The 23,834-nt window shown below is 38.7% G+C and overlaps 1 protein-coding gene across 2 annotated transcripts in view; it reads left to right on the forward strand.

Annotated features, from left to right (window-relative positions):
• Nucleotides 1-8,205: 8,205 nt before the first annotated feature.
• The window catches only part of GCS2alpha (glucosidase 2 subunit alpha), an 89,439-nt gene continuing 73,810 nt past the window's right edge, over nucleotides 8,206-23,834 (forward strand). Inside the window, exons 1-2 of one of the 2 annotated variants that reach the window (XM_083111749.1) lie at nucleotides 8,206-8,274; nucleotides 19,339-19,443. In XM_083111749.1, coding sequence (XP_082967875.1) covers nucleotides 8,270-8,274; nucleotides 19,339-19,443 — 110 coding nt within the window. In that variant the 5' untranslated portion in view covers nucleotides 8,206-8,269. Of the gene's footprint in view, nucleotides 8,375-19,338; nucleotides 19,444-23,834 lie in introns of both variants that reach the window. The other variant, XM_083111750.1, reaches the window with a different exon arrangement.

A 23,834-nucleotide genomic window follows, 5' to 3' on the forward strand; every position in this document is an offset into this window, starting at 1 on the left:
GCCCATCCCACTGAGCTAATTTTGCCGCCCCAAACGTAACGTGTAGCAGCGCCTCACACAGAGGAAGACTGAACTACACAGGAGAGGCAAGATGTGAAATAGACTAATAATAGAGTCTCTCTCCACACTGATAACCAAATGTCAACCCTCGTCTCCCTGACTCATTTTGATCCGGAGAAAGGAGCGATGGTAGTCAATACGATTGGCTTGCGTGGGTGGGTAGCGTACAGCGAGAAACCAAACGTGGATTGCATAGAAATGAAATTAGTTGTCGCCAGTGAATTTCTCTCGGGTGCGGATGAAATATCTTTGGTGTTTATGGATTGTAACATTCTCTTTTTGCACCCTCCCCTTCCCACAGTACCAAGCATCGACATTTTATTCGCATTCTTGGATATTTTCTTCTTATGCCATGGTTCGGGTTTCAGTTATGTCTTAGCCTCTGAAGGACATCTTTAAAAACTTACGTAAAAACGTATTACTACTTTGGGAAGCAGAAAATTCCAGCAATGTGTTACCAGAATATAAGCCTACAAGTAAAAGAAGGGGGAAATATTAAGAATTTGTGATTTAAAATAATTTATCTATGCATGAAAAGAAAACACCGTCGCGGCGTAACCAGGATTTTATTTTTCGGAAACGGATCATAGGCAAAAACATTTCGGAGCAAGTTGAGAATGTCAGTAAGTAAGCATAATGTAAAATATATTTCTATACACAGGGTGCCTGTAACTTCGTGACAACCTCATAAATTGAAAATGATTTATGACATATCTTTTCGTGACGTGGTCGAACAGGGAACGTTATGAACCGAGTTCAATGGTGGCATCTATTTTCACGTGGTGGCCTCCCAAAGGAATTACCTACAGGGGTCTTTCATCACTTGAAAATCTTCAATGGGAACAAGGGTCGAGTAATACCTTCTATGTTTTCCTTCTCTCTTTACCTATGCCAAGTTTAAATTTCTCCGCGCATATTCTATGGTGTCTTTTGAAAAAGCTTTGATTGGCGCCCTCTGTGCGTGGCGCGCAAGGCTTCAGCACCCTAATCTACCTCTCTGTTTCTCTTCTCTGACTCTGTTTTTATCTGTCATTCTTTCTTTCTTTCCCAATTTCTTCATTTCTCTCTGCCTTTTCTTCCCTTGTTTCTCTACCGCTTCACTTTTCTCTATTTCTTCCTCTGTTTCTATCACATACGGTACAGCTAATTAAAGTCTGTGGTTTCTATATCTCTGTTTCTCTCTTTCTCTTCCTTACCTTTTATGATTATGTATCTCTTTATTTCTCTTCTCGTCGTTCTTTGTTTCTCTGTGCTTCAGTATTCTTTTTATTTCCTTATCTGTCTAACTATCTCTTCATTTCTCTCCCTTCTGTCCGTTTCCCTTCACCTGTCTTCCGTGTAACTGTTTTCTCTCTCTCTCTCTCTCTCTCTCTCTCTCTGTGTGTGGGGGGGCTATATATATATATATATATATATATATATATATATATATATATATATATATATATATATATCATTATTTCTTTCTGTCTTTCCTTCAACTCTTTCTCTATCTTCTTCTTCCTTTCCTGTTTCATTCATCCTACATTCTGAATATTCTCATGTAGACTATTTGGGTGGGCAGAATCGTGGACCGGAACTATCTCGCGTTGGCTATAGAGCCCCCGTCCACTCGGTTTATCTGTGCTTCCTGAGTTATTTCAGTTGCCCTCCACTGTTTAAATTTGAGTCAACACCGAGGTCAAGTTCCTTAGTTCTTTTCTTTTCGCCATTCTTCTTCTCCACTTTTCCCCCTATCTTCTTCCACTCCTTTTTGAGTTTCGTTCTATGAATCGGAGAAACTTCTCATTTAATTCAGTAAAATGTATTATTTGTTGTATGATCATGACATCATATTTATTATTATATAATATGCACTCTCCAGTAATTTTTTATATTAACTAGACATTTTCTCCTTGTATCTTCGTCTTCTTTTCCTGTTACATTACTTTTCAAGATTATAGATAAGAATGCCCTGTGTGAGAGATGAAACAGAATATAACATGTTTTTGAATAACTATTCTTCTCTATAAATATTTAGGGTAAAACAGTGGATCAGTGGCGAGAATTGTAGACCTTAATCACCCGCGGGCCGTTCACTGGGATAGAGGAAAGGCAGGTATAGCACCCGAAACGCGTGTAATAGGATAGGGAGGCCTCCAATGCCCTCTTGAAGTGTCAGAAGTCGTGTACCACCTGTACGCAACAAGATAAAATACGTGGGAAGAAATTTTCATACGATTAAATAATGTACTATTCTCTAAAAAATAAGTTTAATAATTATTCCATGTCATATCAGGCAGGAGTTGACCCTCATAGTCACCGATTTTGATGATATTTGGTACACAGATTTGCTTTGCTCCAAAACCGACACCTGTGAAAGGATTTTGCTGAAATATGATTTTTACAAATTATATGAGGGTTGTTCAAAATGTCATTTTTGAGCAACATGCTCTTTTCAATTAAGTATATCTCGAGAACGAATGATGATACAGAAGTGTTCTTGAGCTCGTTATAAGGTGATCAAATGTTGAAACTTAGTAACATTTGAACACTCTGTTCAAATGTTCAAATTTCAAGAATGAACAGCTCAAAACACCCCCCACCTCGATTTTTCTCATTTTTGGATATTTTTAACTATCATCCTTCCTCTTCATACTGAGAAAGTTTTATCCAGGTGTTTTTTTGATATAAGGGAGAAAAATCAGATTGAAATTTGTCCTGCATCAGCAATGAACTGAGCTGCAGCGTTCCTATGATGAGACTTTTCATTTGTGTCGCGCTAAAGGATATATATATTTACTGTTCAGGGACAGATGATATTCCACTTGATAATTGGCTTCATTTTGTGCTGTTATTGCTAATTTATACGTTACTGTTTCCATACTTTTAGCCGCATTCGTGGGGACGAGATGTGGGCGTGTTGTGAAAACTTCTGTGTTAGCCAAAAGAAATGAAGGGGTAAAAACCACGAATGTTGGGAATGTTTAAGAAAAATTTCCTTACCTATAATATTTTATGAGAATAACTGTGAGTAGAGGCAATGGTAGCGATTAGGGGGGAATTGGGGCAATTACCCCCAACCTTTTGCCACTTTTTTGCCTCGCACTATGGATGGCCTCTTAATGCAAAGTCTTGTCTAATAAGAAAATTAACTGTCCTTTCCCCCATTCCCCAAGGTTCGGCACCCAATCGCCGCTATTAGTTAGCAGTCTTAAAAATATTACCGAATCAAACGAGAGTATTATACAGGGTGTCGCAAAACAACTTCAACAACGCTTGGGTGCTGGTAGATATCATAGAAACAAGTAACTTTTCCTTACAAACGTTACCTCGAAAGCGCATAGTTTCTGCGCTATGAGCGCTTAATATCTATCCTGTATGTATGCAACCCAACACAGCAAACAACCGCTCTGACATAAGTTCTAGGGGTGTGCGGCGGGAGGGTTGCCCCTAGAGTCACTTGGCTGTCTTACCTGAGCAAAATACAAAAGAATGATGATACTTGCGATGCTGCAAGAAGTATTTACAGTAGCCTATTTACAAACTGATCAAGACAAAAGATTTCTAATAAATGAGGACTAAAATTTTAGAGTGTTAATTCTAAAAAGTCTCCATCGTGTTTCGACTGTCATGCAATATCTACAATCACAAGAGAGGCGTAATTTCTAATCGAGTCCGTCACATAATACGGGAGCAAGCCTCTTACTGAAGACGAAATAATGTTAAGGACGCTTGAAATAAAATAAAAAAGTAGTTGAAAATAAATTAATTCGGAATAAAATAAAATAAAATAAAAATAAAAACAGTCGAAACACGATGGAGAATACGTTTGTTTCGGTAATATTTTTAAGACTGCTAACTAATAGCGGCAATTAGGTGCCGAACCTTGGGGAATGGGGGAAAGGACAGTTAATTTTCTTATTGGATTGGATTGATTTGTAGTTTTAAGTCCACTTTATTCACAGTAAGGCTAATCGGGACTGGACCTACAGTTTAAAGTGGGATCCGAACCACTATGTGCCTCCACCGGGTATCGAACCCTGGACCCCTTGATTACAAGCCAACGACGCTACCATTGCGCCATCGGGGAGGCCCTAATTTTCTTATTAGTCAAGTCTTTGCATTAAGAGGCCATCCATAGTGCGAGGCAAAAAAGTGGCAAAACGTTGGGGGTAATTGCCCCAATTTCCCCCTAATCGCCGCCATTGCCTCTACTCACAGTTATTCTCATAAAATATTATAGGTAAGGAAATTTTTCTTAAACATTCCCAACATTCGTGGTTTTTACCCCTTCAGTTTTTTGGCTAACATAGAAGTTTTCCTAAGGATCCTATTTGAAAATAGGATCCTTAGGAAAATCTTTGGACCTAAAAGGGATGAGGAGACAGGTGAGTGGAGAAGGTTACATAATTTAGAACTACATAATTCATATTCATGTCCAGACATTATTAGAATAATTAAATCAAGAAGACTTAGGTGGGCAGTCCATGTGGCACGAATGGGAGAGGAAAGAGGAGTTTACAGGATTCTTGTTGGGAAACCTGATGGTAAGAGACCAGTAGGAAGGCCAAGACGAAGATGGAGGGACAACGTCGAGATGGACCTAAGGAAAATCGGTAGGGATGGAAAAGAGTATATAGATCTTGCTCAAGATAGGGACAGATGGAAGGTCTGTGTTGCTGCAGCCATGAACCTTCGGGTTTAAGAAGGCTAGAGAGTTAGTTAGTTAACATAGAAGTTTTCACAACACGCCCACATCTCGTCCCCACGAATGCGGCTGAAAAATATGGAAACAGTAACGTATAAATTAGCAATAACAGCACTAAATGAAGCCAATTATCAAGTGGAATATCATCTGTCCCTGAACAGTAAGTATATATATCCTTTAGCGCGACACAAATGAAAAGTCTCAGCTCAGTTTCTCCCTTATATCAAAAAACATCTCGACAAAACTTTCTCAGTATGAAGAGGAAGAATGATAGTTAAAAACATCCAAAAATGAGAAAAATCAAGGGGGAGTGTTTTGAGCTGTTCATACTTGAAATTTGAACAGATTGTTCAAATTTTACTAAGTTTCAACATTTGATCATCTCATAATATGCAACAGTCTTTCCACTTTACAACGAGCTCAAGAACGCTTCTGTATCTCCATTCATTCTTGAGATATACTTAATTGAAAAGAGCATGTTGCTCGAAAATTACATTTTGAACAACCTTCATATAATTTGTAATAATCATATTTCAGCAAAATCCTTTCACAGGCGTCGGTTTTGGAGCAAAGCAAAGCTGTGTTCCAAATATCATCAAAATCGGTGACTATGAGGGTCAATTCCTGTCTGATTTGACATGGAATGACCCCTAAGTAAGTCCAGAAATATGTGGTGGTTGCGCAACTTTGCCACCTAAAGAGCAGCCGCCACTTGAGGGTGTAGTGGAAAACTATCTACCGAGTGGTTGTGTTATAGTAAATGCTGCTGCTATAGAGCAACCACGAACAAAAGATCCTTCGTCCAGAAACCTACGGGCATTTTCCTCTCCATTCTTTCAGCTTGACCCACAGTGAAGCCTGCTCCACTCTATCATCCCATTTTTATATCATAATCTGCATAATATTAAGTTAGAACATTATCATGTCATGGTTGAAATGTCCAATGACCTCCAAGTGGCGAAGCTAACGCACGCCACTGTCCTGAATCATTGTGTTCTACACGGCCAGGATAATAATAATTACAGAATCAGTGGTCAAAGGTGTCCACAGGATTTTTTTTCCTAGGCTGGCGATTGCTCTAGAAGTTTCTCACGATTAGTGGCGTGTTCTGCTCATATGTGGGATGTCCGGACCGGCACGGGCTTCCCTTATCGCACAACGCTTGGATAACCTTGCGTTCTGACGTCAGACAAGGAACGCATATGTTGTTAGGGTATGTCTGTTATGTTAGGTTCTCTTAGCATAAATACACTGTAAATGAATTATTTATGCTACGAGAATGAAGCCTAACTAGCCTAACATAACAACTTAGGCATTTAGTCTAACAATAAAAGATTCTTCTTTCGACCCGTCAAAGAAGTAGAAATTGCACAACTCGTGTCCAAAATCCGTTCCACTTCCTGTGGCACAGACAGCATAAACCTAAATATGATAAAGCTAATTCTTCCACACATTCTTTCACCTTTTACTCACTTGATAAATTTCTCGTTACATAAGAACACCTTTCCCCTTGCATGGAAGGAGGCTAGAATCCTGCCCTTACCGAAGAAACGACACGTGACCGACATGAACGACTTACGACCAATTAGTATATTACCTGTCTTATCAAAAGTCATCGAGAAAGCAGTGTACAAGCAGATAGAAAGTTTTGTTACCAAAAATCAAATATTGCCTGCAGTACAGTCTGGTTTCCGACCTTCCCACAGCACCGCAACGGCGCTCATGAAAGTAACAGACGACATTTTACAAACACTAAACGAAAGTAAGGCTGAAGTCTTGGTGTTGCTTGACTTGTCCAAGGCGTTTAATCTTGTATCTCATCAGCTACTCGAAAATGAGTTACTACGGTTTTTCGCCGGGAGCAATAAAATGGTTCCGGTCTTACCTTACTGGGCGAGTGCAATCGGTGACGCTTCCCTCAGGAGCTACATCGACTCCCCTTACGATACCCTCAGGGGTTGCGCAAGGAAGTATTCTAGGCCCTTTTCTATATTCCCTCTTCACCGCCGACCTACCCCTAAATGTACGACACAGTGTACCTCATTGTTATGCAGATGACACGCAGCTGATGATGCCAGTAGACCCCAAAAATGCAAAACCAGCAATTGGTCTCCTGAACCGTGACCTTCATGCTATTTATAAATGGTGTAAACGTAATGGTCTTGTAATCAACCCCTCTAAATGCTGCTTTACATTAATTGGTTCTAGCGCTGCCTTAAATAAAATTCAAATAAATGGGTTATCAATTAATATTAATGATGAGAGGGTCCCACACTGCACAACTGTTAAGAACTTAGGTGTGATATTTAATGAGAAACTTGACTGACAAAACCACGTAACGTCTCAGAGTTCAAAAGCTTATGGTATACTTAGATCACTCTATAAATCATCGCACTTACTTTCGACTGATGTTAAATTGCGCCTTATGCAAGCTCTAGTTCTTCCAATTCTCGATTACTGTGACGTTGTTTACGGTGTTAATTTAACAAAAAAAATGCTAAAATTGTACAAAAAGTACAGAATTCTTGTATACGTTTTGCATTTAGCTTGAAACGAAGGGATCACATACTGCCTTACTTAAATGACGTTAATTGGCTGAATATGACACGACGCAGAAAACTACATCTGGCCTGAACAATATTCAAAATTCTGCAAACAAAAACACCCACATACTTATACGACAGACTCCAATTTAGACACGACATACACAACTACACGACTCGACACTCTAAGAAACTTAATCTGGACAGATTCTCAAAATCCATATTCCTGTCATCCTTCAAAGCTGCTTCTGCATATTGTTGGAATGCGCTGCCACCAGATGTTACCTCGTGTGCAACATACAACAGCTTATTTAAAAGGGCAGTAACAAAAGTACTTCTACATGAGCAAGGACAAATCATCAGTACACATGACTAGATTCAGCATGCTTACGTTGAAATCAAAACAAAAAATGAGCAGATTCGAACCCAAGATGAACATTTTGATGTGTGTGAATGAGAAAAATTGTTTTTTATCTTTTTAGTGTGTTAATTACTGAAATATTTAGAAGTGAAAATGTAATGGAATTCGTATGTTATAGTATTAATTGTATTTTGTCTGTTTTATTGTAGTAGATTTTGCGGGTTAAGTGGTAGAGCAGCCACAGGCTGAACTTCGCCCATGAATAAAGAAATTCTAAATTCTAAATTTCCCACTGACGTCAGAACGTAAGGTTATCCTAGCGTTGTGCGATAAGGGGGACTCATCATATGTGTATTCCAATGGTGTATTCTTGATTTGGCGAGATTAAAATTAGAATTTAGGTAAATTTTGTAATTAAACCATGCAGCAATTTATTTCTTATCTATAAAAAATCTAGACACGAGGAAGGCAAGTAAATAGTAATTAGTTTGGAAAGAGAAAAAAAAATCTATGTTACAATTATGTTGTATAAAAGATATAAAGATGATTGAGAATTCCTTGCGTCGGCCAATAGCAAAGTGAGTTGTGGCCGAGAACTGCTGGTGTTGGAAAACCATGAGGTAATGTACTTCATTGGTATTTTACCGGTATTAATTCGGTTGATGTTACTTGATAAATTTACCTCTAGATAACTATGAACTTCGTTGACTAATATTACAGGTAATACCTTTTTTCTTGTGTGATAAATTCATGTTTACATGTTAGATTGTTTTTTGGATGCATTGTTTGTTAATGTTACCCGAAGAAATGATGCAGGTGTATATTTTGTACTCAAATAAATTAACGGACCTTTTTAATTCAAAACAAGCAGTTAGAAGGATCCAAGCATGACTTACCGAGCTGCTTATATCATTTACTAATTTTGTAAGACTTACCGTACCGATCTGCTTATATCATTTACTTATTTTGTAAGACTTACCGAGCTGCTTATATCATTTACTTATTTTGTAAGACGAACTACATATCTTTAGTAATCACTACAGTTTCATACCGAAAAATAACTAGAATATTATGTTATAAATAAAGAAAGAACTATGCAGTGACGTTCAAAGCAATATATTCGAATTATGAGCATCCATTCCACATGTAATAATTTATTGAAAATGTTGATTTAGATGAACATGTATTGTGGGATGTATAAATATTACCAAGGAAATTGTTCCGGTAACAGTAGGATAAGCCGGAGACACATTAAACTCGGTTGTTTTCAAATAAAAATCATTGCTACTTACCTCATATGCATAGCGGAAGATTTTTCAAGCTGGCCATAACTTTTTTTTCCATGAAAAACACGTTACTTTTAACATTATAATCATTTATTGATCGGCGGGCAAATCTTGACTCACGTTGTCTATTGTCAGCTGATATGCAGTATCGTCAGCTGATGTGCAGTGTTTCCAAACTTATGAACCGATAAATGCCGCACAAACTATTCACAAAAGGTTTTTAAGCGAAAATTGAGGCTAAACTGTACTTTACGTCCTTATCTGCATGGTGAATGCTTCTTTGCATTCGCGGTGCGCCGATAAATGCCGCACATTTATTCACAAAAGGTTTTTAAGCGAAAATTAAGGCTAAACTCTACTTTACGTCCTTATCTTCATGGTGATTGCTTCTTTGCGTTTGCGCTGCGCCGATAAATGCCGCACAAACTATTCACAAAAGGTTTTTAAGTGAAAATCGAGGCTAAACTCTACTTTACGTCCTTATCTGCATGGTGATTGCTTCTTTGCACTCGCGGTGCGCGATGGTGGTGCGGCACCCGGCATCTCTTCGGGTAAGTACCTTTTTCTTTTTACACTTTCTTTCACGATAGCCCCACTATCCATTCACGGGGTCGAGGTATGCCTACGAGGTTAGGTTAGGCCTGTTAGGTTAGGTTCCATTAGCACTCATTTCACCCCTAAATATGTGCTTCATTATCTAAACAATTCCTTAGTATGTTCAATCACGCATATCCGGACAACATCGGTTTTTCTCGATTTACTCTTTCAGGAAATTTTTCCTACCTTTCGGATTTACGTTGTTCAATTCCTTATAAAATAAGCTTGCCAACGATATATGACACGTATTCCTTAGGAAAAGGACGTAAACTAGAGTGTTACCTTAAATTGGAAGAAAAACCCCGCTCACACGTCATCTTGTAAAACTACCGCGTGGTTGCTACACTGTGAGGGGGTTACATAACCGAACGCACGGAACATTTGATTCACGTAGTCAACGGTAATGGCGGCACGAGCTATCGCACAACGGAGATGCATGATTGACGAAAAATACCTTATTTACAGGCAAAATACGTAGCACGATTCCAAAAAACAATATCTCCGGCTTCAGAAAGTCCTCAAGAACACAATTCCGTAAGTACTTTCTCGTCTTTTCTCCTGTAAATTTTAAGAAATCCGTCTCCGGCTTATCCTACTGTTACCATTGTTCCTTCATTTTAATACCATCAGTGCAATTCCATTCCTGAGCAGTGTTGCCACAATCTGTAAGGGTAACGGTTCCGATTGTTTTATGATTTCTCCTAGCACAAAGACTAATTATTGTAGAATTTTGGAAAACATTGACACACGAAATTTGAACCTTCCTTAAAGTAATGAACACTGTTTGGACTCGATAAAAAGTTATTTATGTTGAAAAAAACAACTTGAAAATACTAATCTGATATTCCCCAGACAGATTTCTTCATTTTTACAGAAGAAACTACTTGCGGTAATAATCTGGAAGGTGTTTTGTGTGATGTGGGAATGTTTCATAGCGGAAATTCATGTTCTTTGTTGAACATTAATTTTCTGACAGAAATATAGCGTTTGGCACGCACACACCTTCGTACATCATCACGTGTCGTGATTGTGTTTTCTTCATGTTCATTTGGGGGTATCCAGGGTTTCGAACTGTCTGTATTTGCAACGAAAGTTAGAAACATGACGTGTCGTTGATGCATGGTGAAATTCGTACCGGGTGTGGAAGATCCAGTGGATTTTTTAATTTAATTGAACACGGGGTCGTGAAGAAAGGAAAGGAAGGTCGAAAACGTGGCAGTGAATGTAAGCTACTCATTAGAAGGAATGGGCTGTGGGTATATGCCTAGTATGACGTGTTGTGGATGCATGGTGATATTTAGGTAAGTTTTCCGTATCCTGGAAACTGATTTCTTCAAATTTAAAAGTTTGGGGCAGGTGACTCCGGCCAATTTCTAACATGCCTTTAACAGGGACTCTATAGAGAAAGCCCGGAGTGGAGGTGGGGCCGCGGTAGCAGTAGGGGGCAGTAGGTCAATTACCCCAGGGGCGGAGCCTGGAATCGGTGGGAAAGTTGGACTAAAAATTTCAAACGAAAATATTTTTTAAAATTTAAATTCCCCACCAATTCCGGGACAGATAGCCCCATAACCATTTCACTGATAGTGCCACGAAACATTACAATTTTCTTCGTAAAACAATGCAAAAAAGTTTAAAAAAAGAAAAAATTGGATCAGATGAGCTTTGTTGACTGGTATTTCTTGGGTTCCGAATGTTGAAACACTGCATTACGAATGAAAATCGACAAAACACAAGCAGGACGTGCGATTATGTATGCAGGTGTATGTGCCATATTGTGTCTTAGGCAAGCGAAAAGACTACGAGAAAGAAGTACTCTTGATGTGGAAAATTGCAATTACTTTGATAAAAAAAACGTGAATACACCTTAAAGAATGTTCCGCGAAGCAGATAGGTAAGTACAAATGTCAAAAATTGACAAAACGAGGAAGTTATAGGCGTCCGGGGAATATCTTTTTTTTTTACCGTAAATCTGAACCTTAGTAGAATGCATTTAGGGACTTTATTATAATGCTAAGGGAACCAAACCTAACCTGCCTAACCTAACCATGATAGCATATATGGAATAACATTTTAAGTGATCGCTAAAACTCCGCAGTATGTGTTAACAGTCATAAATCGAAATCGAACCATGTAAAAATTGCATTCGTAGCATGATGAAATCGCAATAAAACAAAAGGAACTTGGGCCGAATTATTAATATTAATAATAATAATTGATAAAAATTTTGATAGCGTCCCAACAGATTTCTACTTACCGAAATGAGTTTCTGTAGCATTTAGAAGTTCTTGTTGGTATTTTCTTTCATCAAGAAAAACCGATGTTGTCCGTATATGCTAAATTGAAAGAAATGAGTGCTAATGGAACCTAACCTAACAGGCCAAACCTAACCCCGTAGGAATACCTCGTCCCCGTGATGGTTCGTGGGGCTATCGTGAATTTTGGGGGCTAACATCAATAGTTTGTGCGGCTAATGTCAATGGTTTGTGCCAATTATTTAAAACCAAATTTTATCTTGTATATTTGCCAACAAGTCTATACAGATACAATATTTCGTACGTTATTTATTAATATTTAATTTCAATGTTGCATATGGATGTATAAAATTTGAAAAATTAGAAAGGGGTAAACATTTTTAGCAGGCATTTTATAAAATGAGTTTACCTCACTGTGGTCTTGCAAGGCTTGAGAACCACTACGCTAGCTGGCCAAAATGCATCATGACTTGCTTTATGAGTGGCGCAACCACCCCCCCCCCCCCCCGCCCAACCTTGGACAAAAGTCAATTCAAGGGGAAGGGGCAAACATTGACGATCAAAAGGACCTGCAAAGGGAGCACAGAGCAGAATTGCCCCTTCTGCTTTTCTCATTTTCGTCAAGTTCAGAGCCATAGCTATGGGGGTGGCGGGAGTCGGCCATGGGTGCCGAATGATCTAAATAAAAAAAAAGAAAAAACCTTGTGAAAGGGAGAATACTTTGCAAATGGGGGGGGGACAAACATTGACGACCAAGGGCACCTGCAGGCGGGTCACAGAGGAGCAATTGCCCCCTTTGATTTCAATATTATGCAAATTAAAATACATTTCGTAAAATTTTCTTTCTCCCTTCGCTCGCAAGGTGTGCTTTTCTCAGTTCCGTTAATTCAGAGCCATAGCTATGGGGGTGGCGGGAGTCGGCCATGGATGCCGAGGGATCTAAAGGAATAAAGTTGTAAAAAAGAGAATGCCATGGCGACCAGTGAAATTATTTGTGCACTATTAAATCTATATTGTTTTCAATTTCAAAAATCGGATCTACAAATTTTCTTGCTCGCTTCCGTCGCAATTTTATTGTTTTCTTTAATGTAATGTGTTTAAATAATATGTGTTGTACATATGTATTGAATACGTACACAATTTAATGTTAGCATGTTGCATAATTTTCTTATTTTATGTCGCTCCTTGTTGCATATGTGTAAAACTTTTGTTGTACATGGAAGTTATAAATCTCGTAGGCCTATTATATGTACAAAAAAAAATCTTCGGAATGCATTTATCATTAATTTTCTGCCATTCAAAAATACAGTTTGTGTTCTGCTTGTTTTCCATTATTAGCTAACGTGAACAAATGGTATAGCAGAGACTTCTACCCCTCTTTTTGCATAATTTATGAGAATGATAACGTCTTTGATACTACTACTGCCACTAGTAATAATAATAATGCCATTTTTATTGTTGTTGTTACATTTATCCTGGTACTTGCCCCCCCCCCCCCCCGGACAAAAATTCGTGGTTGCGGCTCTGCTCTATGAGTAGGTGTGGCAGCCAAAAAGTTAAATTATACATGATACACTTGAAAGCCAAAATTGAAATTTAAAGGGGTTTGATTTTAAATTTTCGACAGTTCAAGAGAAAACTGTATCATTGAGGGTATATTTGATAAGTGTGTTAAAAGATGTAGCAATATTTTCTATTTCTTTGTTTTGCTTTATGTGCATGTTAATGTCAAATTCGAACATTGAAAATTATATTATACTCTTAGATTATCTTTACAAAACAAGGTGGATTGATTTAAATCAAGAATTTACAGAACAAAGTGTGGCCGCGGTGGCTCAGTCGGTAATGCGTCTGACTACCATCCTCAAGGTCCTGGGTTCTAACGTTGGAAGCGGCCCCGGCGCCCACCCAGCGTCGAATATCAGGTGTAGAAGTATGAAACCGGAATTGGCCGATAGATGGTGCTAGCCGGCAGTGGGGGGCGCGGAAGATCGCGTAAGCAGCGCAAGTTGCTGCCCGCCACTCCCGAGGACATTATATCGGAACACAGTAACCCGAGTGCCAGACAGAGGAAGGTGTTCCACACCCGGAACATGTCGAGTTTTGTGCCTACGAACTACGATTTGCGGATAGTGTTTGTTATCATTTGAAGAAAACTGCCGCAGTATCGCATTGAATGCTCGTCTAAGCTTACGGCGAACATGCTCTCGGGAAAACACAGTGTTTCGAGTGGTTCAAGAAATTCAAAAGTGGCGATTTTGACTTGCGAAACAAGGAACGTGGGAAACCTCCGAAAAAGTTCAAAGACAACGAATTGCAAGCCTTATTGGATGAAGATGATACCCAAACGCAGCAGGAGCTTGCGGAACAATTGAATGTGACACAGAAAGTCGTTTCTCTTCGGTTGAAAGCTATGGGAAAGGTGCAGAAAGCGGGCAAATGGGTTCCGCATGAACTGAAGGAAAGACGGCAAGGATCCCGTAAGACCACTTGTCAAATGCTGCTCGCCAGATACAAAAGTAAGTAGTTTCTCCATCGCATAGTGACCGGCGATGAGAAATGGATATATTTGGAGAATCCTAAGCATCGTAAATCGTGGGTGAATCCAGGCGAACCATTGACATCCACTGAAAGACCAAATCGCTTTGGAAAAAAGACACTGCTCTGTGTTTGGTGGGATTAGCGGGGCGTCATCTATTATGAGCTGCTAAAACCCGGTGAAACAGTTAACGCAGATCGCTACCAACAGCAAATGATCAATTTACATTGAACATTACGTGACAAACGGCCGGAATATGAATCAAGGCAGCACAAAGTCATCCTGCTCCATGAAAACGCCTCACCACACACAGCAAAACGGGTCCGGGAAATGATCGAGGCGTTCAAATGGGATATACTAGGGCATGCGGCGTATTCTCCCGACTTGGCTCCTTCAGATTATCATCTATTTGCCTCACTGGGACACGCTCTTGCAGAACAGCGCTTCAATTCGTATGAAGATGTACGAACATGGCTCGCGGACTGGTTCGCTTCAAAATAAGAACGTTTTTTTTTTTGGCGTGGCATTCATAACCTGCCAGAAAGGTGGGAGAAATGTGTAACTAGCAATGGAGCTTACTTTGAATAAAATATTGTTTCTCAGTTGCAAACACCAGCCGTTTACTTCTTGCAAACAAATTCCGGTTTCATACTTCTGCACCTGGTAACATGGGTACCTGGGGGAAACCCTGAGGGGTAAAGGCAGTCAGGGGCATGATGCTGATCACATCACCCCCACTCACGACTGGATCAAGAAAGTGTGGGGCGTTACCCCCCCACCCCCTATATGCCTTCATGGCATGGTGCTAAGCACAGGGGAGCACTTTTTTACAGAACAATGTACATTAGGGTTTTGTAGATATCAGAATCACTTTTGGTGAAAGTACATTAATCTTGTAATCATTTAATGGTGTTTATTTTGTGTTTATTAGGATCTAACAAAGAAACAAAATATATGTACTGATGGTATGAATCTCATAGGAAAGGAAGTGTAAACTGTAAACACATGTAAATTTCTTTTGAAATAAATTTCAATAATTTTTATGGGCAAAAAGAGCTGACATTTTGTGTAGAAAAAATGTACAAAATACTAATCATGTTAAATCGTAGTGTCATTATCTTTAAACTATAAACATGACAGCTGATATTTTGCAAACTATCATTAAAGAAATTGCCAAAATTCAGTTACAAAGACAAAATATTTTCAGTTACAATTATAGAGTACATCCAGAATGTTTTATTTTCATTAGAAGAAAAGTTACTGAAATTACTATAATTGCACTAACACACTCAACAAACATTTAATTTTCCTTTCTATAAAAAAACATATATCTATATGTATTTGCCAAAAATTATAATAGCAATTTTAAGTGTGGTTTTTTAAAAAAATATAAAGAAATCATCAAACATGTTTTTTATCCACCCTGTTACAAAATAACCATGTGAGTGTGTATGTAATGTAATGTAGATATATGCTTAAGGAAAAGACCATCCATTCAAAGAAACCAGCATTTTTGCAACTATTGCTTAGTCTAGGTATGAATAGCATGTTGAAAGTTGTATTTTAAATTTAGATAGGAGTTTTTTTTTTAAGGTAGAGAGATAAATGAACTACACCGTGTTCCAAAATGAATATCGGGGTTTTAATTAAGTGTATATTCTATTACATATACATTACAGAAATGAAACATACCTTAAAAGGAAGGGTAACTCAAACAGTTTTTTGTCACAAGTTACAAGTGTTCAATGTGGGATCCCCTTGTGACACGGCACACATCTAGTCTGTAGGCAATTTCTTCCCACACTGAAGCTAGCATGTCTGTTGTAACAGACTCCACAGCTGCATCAATCCCACGTTGCAATTCAGGGAGGTCGGCAGGTAGCGGGGGCACTTATACACTATCCTTTACATACCCCCAGAAAAAGAAATCGCAGGGAGTGAGGTCGGGAGATCTTGGGGGCCATTGCAGAAGAGCCACGGCATCCTCACAATGACGACAGATCCATCTTTGGGGAAAAACAGCATTCAACCAATTCCGTACTTCACGATGAAAGTGTGGGGGCGGATGCCAGATGATGTTTCTTTTTTGCTAACGATCCAGTTGAGGGTAGAACCATTGCTAGAGCATGTCCAAATATGCAGTACCAGTGATATTGTTATCCACAAAGAAGAAAGGTCCAAATACAATTGCTCTTTGGATAGAACACAAAAGACGTTCACTTTTGGCGAATCCCTCATGTGCTGCACTGTTTGGTGTGGATTTTCGTATTCATTCGTCCACTAAGATGAAATGAGGGTTCATCACTAAAGATCACACTTGTAAGAAAATCATCTTCCATGTCCAGTACATTTTCGCAGAAGTTGGCATGGGTAACATTATCTTCAGGCTTTAGGGCCTGTAACAGATGTAGACGGTACGGCCTCATGTGCAATCTCTTTCGTAACACCCTCCAAACAGTGGTGGACGGCATTGATAGTTCTCGACTCACCTGCTTTACAGATTTCCTGGGACTCCGACCGAAACTTGCTCTGACCTGTTTCACTTGCTCATCTGGTAGACGTGGTCTTCCGGAGCTCTTCCCTTTGCACAGGCATCCCGTATTCTTAAATTGGTTGTACCATCTTCGGATGTTGTTATCCGATGGGGGATCACATCCATATTCCCGCCGAAAAGTACGTTGCGCTCCAATTGCTGAGTTACACCTTGCGAATTCCAAGATACAAAGGCTTTACGCTCAGGAGTCATCTCCATCTTTACTACTAGCGCCGTGCTGCGGTGGAGTTACGAAACATCACCTGCGAAGTAGAAACAAAAACTGTTTCAGTTACCTTTCCTTTTAAGGTATGTTTCATTTCTGTAATGAAAAACTAAATATGCTGACCAAGGCAGTAATTTATTTTATTAAAAACATAAACTAACGTAACGTTTCAACCTTCTAGCAAGGTCTTCTTCAGACTCTGTATCAAGTACAAAAATAACCAGATACAACAAAAGGGCAATATATATACACAAACATTACTTCCTCCAGACTATTTAGAAAGTTGTTTGGAACTTTCTAGCAGATGACTTTCACTTCCCAACTTTACTTTCACCTAAAAGGCTAAACACAATTACTTCCATAGAATGTGGTTGGACTTTTTAATCTCACGCTCTTTTCCCTTCATTTTTCTTCCTTCTCCTCTCCTCTTTTTCTCTTGTCCTTTCCACTCTTTCCAACATCTTCTTCCATTCTTTGTTTAACTTCAGTCCCCCATTCCAGTTCATTGTGTCTTCTTCACCTTTCTTCTCTATTTCCTTGGCTTCCTTCCATTTTCTAACTAGCATTCTCTTCTCCCTTCCTATCTGCTTAGCCTCATCCCACTCTATGTCATGTCCTGTTTCTCTGTAATGTATATGTAATAGAAGATACACTTCATTGAAACCCCGATATTCATTTTGGAACACCCTGTATAAGGGAGAAGATAAATGCAACCAAGTAATGTACAGGGTGTTTCTTTATGTAGTTTACAACTTCAATAAATTATAATTATTTATTGGAACCACATACAGACTTGGTTTATATGTCATTATGCAGCAAAACACTTCAAGTTTTGACTCCCGTAGTGTGTAGTTGCAGAGTTGATCACATGCGGCGCCACCGGTCTATCGTTGAAAATGGCTTTCACTGGTGCGGAAGGAGCTAAGTGCGTGTTCTGGTTTGAAGGAACACTCCACTCGACTTTGTTTTGTGGGGGTTTGTGAAAGATAGGGTGTACACCCCTCCCCTACCTCATAATCTTCATGAACTTCAAGATCGCATCACAACAGCCATCGCTAATGTTACCCCTGAAATTCTGGTTAATGTTTGGCAGGAAATTGACTTTCGTTGGGATGTGTCCAGGATGACCAATGGTGCACACATTGAACCATAACAGATTTCTAATAAAAAACTTGAAGTGTTTTGATGCATAATGACATATAAACCAAGTCTGTATGTGGTTCCAATAAATAATTATAAATTATTGAAGTTGTAAACTACATAAAGAATCACCCTTTATTTTAATTGATTTGAAACACTTCGGGGAAAAAGCCATGGAGAAGAAACTTTCTCCCCCCCCCCCCAAAAAGAAATAATTTCTCAACCACTTCTAACTCGAGTAGTACTGTTATGTTGTACCATTGAATTTTGTGTGATTTATTTCATGCACACTTCTCTATTTTTGACCTATCTTATTACACCTTGTTGTCTATTCATGTATCCTCTTCTGTACAAGATGTACAGATTCTCTTATATAAACCCCCTTCATTAACATGGCATGTTGTATTATACAAGGCACGTCCAGAAAGTAAGTTCCGTTTGGTAATAAAATTAAATTGTGTACAGATACAGAAAAGTTATTTATTGCACAAAATTCTACAACTCTTAAACTACTTTTCCACATAACTGCCGAAATTTTGCAGGCATTTGTCATAGCGTGGCACAAGTTTTTGTATACCTTCTTCATAGAAATTTGCCGCCTGTGTCTTCAACCAGTTGGAAACAGTTTCTTTCAGCTCGTCGTCATTGTTGAAGTGTTGACTGCCAAGGAAAGACTTGAGATGTAGCGACTTTCATCTGTTCTTACATCTCAAGTCTTTCCTTGGCGGTCAACACTTCAACAATGACGACGAGCTGAAAGAAACTGTTTCCAACTGGTTGAAGACACAGGCGGCAAATTTCTATGAAGAAGGTATACAAAAACTTGTGCCACGCTATGACAAATGCCTGCAAAATTTCGGCAGTTATGTGGAAAAGTAGTTTAAGAGTTGTAGAATTTTGTGCAATAAATAACTTTTCTGTATCTGTACACAATTTAATTTTATTACCAAACGGAACTTACTTTCTGGACGTGCCTTGTACATTATGCAGATTTTGCTGGCCTGGAAGTTATATTTAATTTCTTTTGTAAAAGAATTGCATTTAAGCAAGAATTGTAAGATGTGAATAATTTGTTTCTTCCGTAGTATTAACAACTTCTATTTTCTTTCAGGATGCTGCTGCATGTAAATATATTGCTGACCTTACTCCTAGTGCAAAGTACAGTAGGTGTTGATAGAGGAAATTTCAAGGACTGTCAACAAAGTAGTTTTTGTAGGTAAGTGCTGGACTTGTAAACACTGAACAGAAAGTATGAAATGTCAGATACTACTACTTTTAATTTATACATGAATCACCTTGCTAATTTTTAAGGTTGTCTTTTGTCCAGCTTGAGATGTTTTGTGTTAAAAAAATGTTCAATATATGTATGTAATTCATATTTTGAAAACATTTGTAGATTTCATAAATGAAAGCAAATATAATGGAAGGATGTATTGTGAATTGTCATTTGATCATTATTCCAGATTCATGGTGGGAAATTGTATAAGTTCTGAACCTTTTGTAAAAATTTACTTGTACTGCTGCCTTATAATTTGTGTGCGCCTCTCTGATTGTGCAGTGTAATTTGTAATCAAGGGGAGGCACATATTGGTTATGATCACCCTTTAAATTGTATGTCCAGTCCTGCTTACCCTATCTGTGCATAGAGTGCACTTTAAAACTGAAACTTATGAGGCCTATCCAGAAAGTAACTCACATTTTGGAATAAGAAGACAAGTGAAAGTAGACATTTTTTATTATACAGGGTGACTGGTAATTAGATGTATTCCCTGAAAGGGGTTAAAGTAGAGACAATTTGCAATAAATTTGACCATATGATACCCCGTCCGAAAATCAGTAGTTTTCGAGATAATCGAATTTCAATTGTTTTGTTAAAAAATGACAATTTTCCACATAAAAAGATGAATTGAGAAAAAACTGCTCATTGTATGGAACATATTTCAGCGTTTTCAGATAGCTAACAAATAAGTGGTTCGTTGAAAAATCAGTTTTTCCAAAATAACAATCACATGTAAGTACCGGGTGGATCTAAACTTACAAGTGATGATAGAAAAATGCACTCTTAGTTTACTTGGCAACGTATTAATAACAAAAATGGTATGACACGAAGCGTACAAATTACTTAAATTACTTCCTTGTGACATCTGCTATCCAACAAGGTACAAATGTTGCTGACATTCACATTTGTGTACAAGAAATAATACTTCATTCATCTTCAAGTGAACGGAATCAATGAACAATACAATTATAGAACATTACACGTCTTGCTCAAAGTGGGCACCTCCGTTACGAATGCAGGCACGCAGGTTTCTACGGACATTTGGTCTCTTAACTCGTGATGTGATGGTGTCCTTGATGTGTTGACCAGCTGTTAAGATCCTCTCCCTGAGCTCTTCTTAAGAGTTTACCGGTGTCTTGTCATGTGGCTCCAAATGTAAAAGTCGCAAGGCATCAAATCAATCGGGGGATCGAGCTGGGCAGCCATCATGCTGGTAAATCATGTCACGTCTTGTAGCTAGAGGCACATCCTCCAACAACATTGCCATCCCGTTCCTCAAAAAATGTTCATAAGTGATGCCTTGGGGCAGGCAAAATGGCTCGATCAAATTATTGTTGATGACGCCCATCCATACTTCTGCTTGGGCGTGCGACTGTGGCTGGATGAAAATTACCCAAAGAAATGGATGGCCGAGGCGGCCCGATTTCCTGACTGGCTCGATCTCCCGTTTTGAAGCCTTTCGACTTTTACATTTGGAGCCACATGACAAGATACCGGTAAACTCTTAAGAAGAGCTCAGGGAGAGGATCTTAACAGCTTGTCAACACATCAAGGACACCATCACATCACGAGTTAAGAGACCAAATGTCCGTAGAAACCTGCGTGCCTGCATTCGTAACGGAGGTGCCCACTTTGAGCAAGACGTGTAATGTTCTATAATTGTATTGTTCATTGATTCCGTTCACTTGAAGATGAATGAAGTATTATTTCTTGTACACAAATGTGAATGTCAGCAACATTTGTACCTTGTTGGATAGCAGATGTCACAAGGAAGTAATTTAAGTAATTTGTACGCTTCGTGTCATACCATTTTTGTTATTAATACGTTGCCAAGTAAACTAAGAGTGCATTTTTCTATCATCACTTGTAAGTTTAGACCCACCCGGTACTTACATGTGATTGTTATTTTGGAAAAACTGATTTTTCAACGAACCACTTATTTGTTAGCTATCAGAAAACTCTGAAATATGTTCCATACAATGAGCAGTTTTTTCTCAATTCATCTTTTTATGTGGAAAATTGTCATTTTTTAACAAAACAATTGAAATTCGATTATCTCGAAAACTACTGATTTTCGGACGGGGTATCATATGGTCAAATTTATTGCAAATTGTCTCTACTTTAACCCCTTTCAGGGAATACATCTAATTACCAGTCACCCTGTATACATTTTGAAGTGACAGACTTACATTACTTTTCAACATAGTCGCCATACAAGTTTAGGCACTTATAGCGATGAACAAGCTTACAAAGTCCATTGTCATAAAAAGTTGGCGCCTGTGACTTCAACCATTTCTGCTAGCCAGGTCTCCATGTGGGGAAACAAGTGGTAGTCACTTGGTGCAAGATTATGGCGGATGGTCGAAAACCTCCGATTGGCCGAGTGCGGGTGGGCGTTGTCATGAAACAGCAGGACTTTTGCACTCACTTTTCCTCTGCGTTTGTTTTGAATTGCTCTTCACAACTTCTGTAATGTTTCACAATATTTGTCAGTGGTAATTGTTGCACCACATTCCAACCACATTCCAAAAAGTCTACTAGCAGTATACCTTCCGTATCCCAAAACACAGTAGCCATAAGTTTTCTTGCAGACATGGTTTGCAATCATTTTCTAGTTTTTTTTTGATGAACTGGTGTGTCCCCACTCCATGGACTGTTTTCTTGTTTCACAATTAACGTGCTTAACCCAAGTGTCGTCTCCAGTAACAATATGATCAATAAAGGAATCACCGTCTTTGTTATAGGCCTCAAGGAATTTCAAGGCAGCTACCATCCGCTGAGTTTTGTGTTCCTCTGTCAAAATTTTTGGAACCCATCATGCAGAAAACTTATGGCAGCCTAACTTTTGGGTCACAACTTCATGCAATATGCTCCGTGAAATTTGTGGAAACTCAAATAAGAGCTCTGTTATCGTAAAACTGCGATTTTCACGAATATTGTGTGATTTTTGCGACCAGTTCATCTGTCACAATGCTCGATCTCTCACTTCGGTCTTCATCGTGAACGTTTGTGTGGCCATCTTTAAACATGAGGCCCCAACGCCTCACTCCACTTTCACTCAACACATCTTTACCGTAAACTTTACACAGTTGTCGATGAATGTCAATCGGTTTATTGTCTTTTGCCAACAAAATTCGTATGACCGACATCACTTCACAACTCGCGGGATTTTCAATCTGAGCACTCGTGTTAACAATGTATTATGAACAGAGCAGAAGGGACACGAATTTCACACATCCACAGCTGGATGTGCACTGAATGGGTGGAAGTCCCTGCACGAAATGGCTGTGCTCACCCTGACCCTAGCGGAACCCCGACAAAAAAATGAGTGACTTTGTGGATAGCCCTCGTATAATTATTATAGATTGAGGGATAGTAAGGTCGATTCAGTATAAAACGTATCCTCTTTTCTGCATCTACATTTCAATACAATTTCAATCCTGAATTTGTGTTTAGAAATTATGTTGTTTGTGAAATTTTAGGATCGTGCAAACTTGGGTATGACTGGAACTATGGGAGATAAAAACTAACTGGTAAGGTAAGAGTTATGGAGTCTGCAGGATGAAAACAGTGTTCTCCATTCTGTTGCCCTTATTTTTGGTGCAGTTTAGTATTGACTATGAAATTGTTGAAAGTTTCATCATGAACATATACAGGGTGTCTCATAAGTAATAGCGCAAACTGACAGGTGAAAGTACACGGTAATAGAAGCAAAAAGTCTCAGTAAACATAGGTCTGCAAATGAGCCGTTTTCAAGATAATCACGATTGTATGATTACAAGCTGCCACTAACTTAATTGTATGTAAACGTCGTGCCAGTTGGTAAAATGCTAATGTGTGCGAATATGTGGTTACAAGTTGAAGAACTGGAACAGAGAATTGTACATGCTTGTGACCAATTCCGAAACGATCCTGCGGTGTTTGAAAGAATTTGAAACTCGAGGAGGAATCACGTACAGTATTGCATCCAGATGGAAGGACGACAGTTTCAGCATCTCCTTTAACAGGTATGAGTGTACAGTAATTGTAACGTAGTGCTGCATTCCTTGTTAAAGTAAGTAGAATGTTCAATTAAAGCAATGAGATCTCCTGATTTTTCATACTGTATTATTGGTATTTTACCAACTAGGATGACGTTTACAAACAGTGAAGTCAGTGGCAGCTTGTAATCACACATTCACAATTATCTCAAACAGCTCGTTTGCAGACCCATGTTTACTGAGACTTTTTTGCTTCTATTATCGTGTACTTTTACATGTCAGTTTGCGCTATTATTTTTGAGACACCCTGTATATTATAATCATACGCAATAGAATTGGCTTGTTGTA

The sequence above is a fragment of the Lepisma saccharinum genome, chromosome 25 (genome assembly GCF_977018435.1).
Source record: "Lepisma saccharinum chromosome 25, izLepSacc3.1, whole genome shotgun sequence".
NCBI lineage: Eukaryota > Metazoa > Arthropoda > Insecta > Zygentoma > Lepismatidae > Lepisma > Lepisma saccharinum.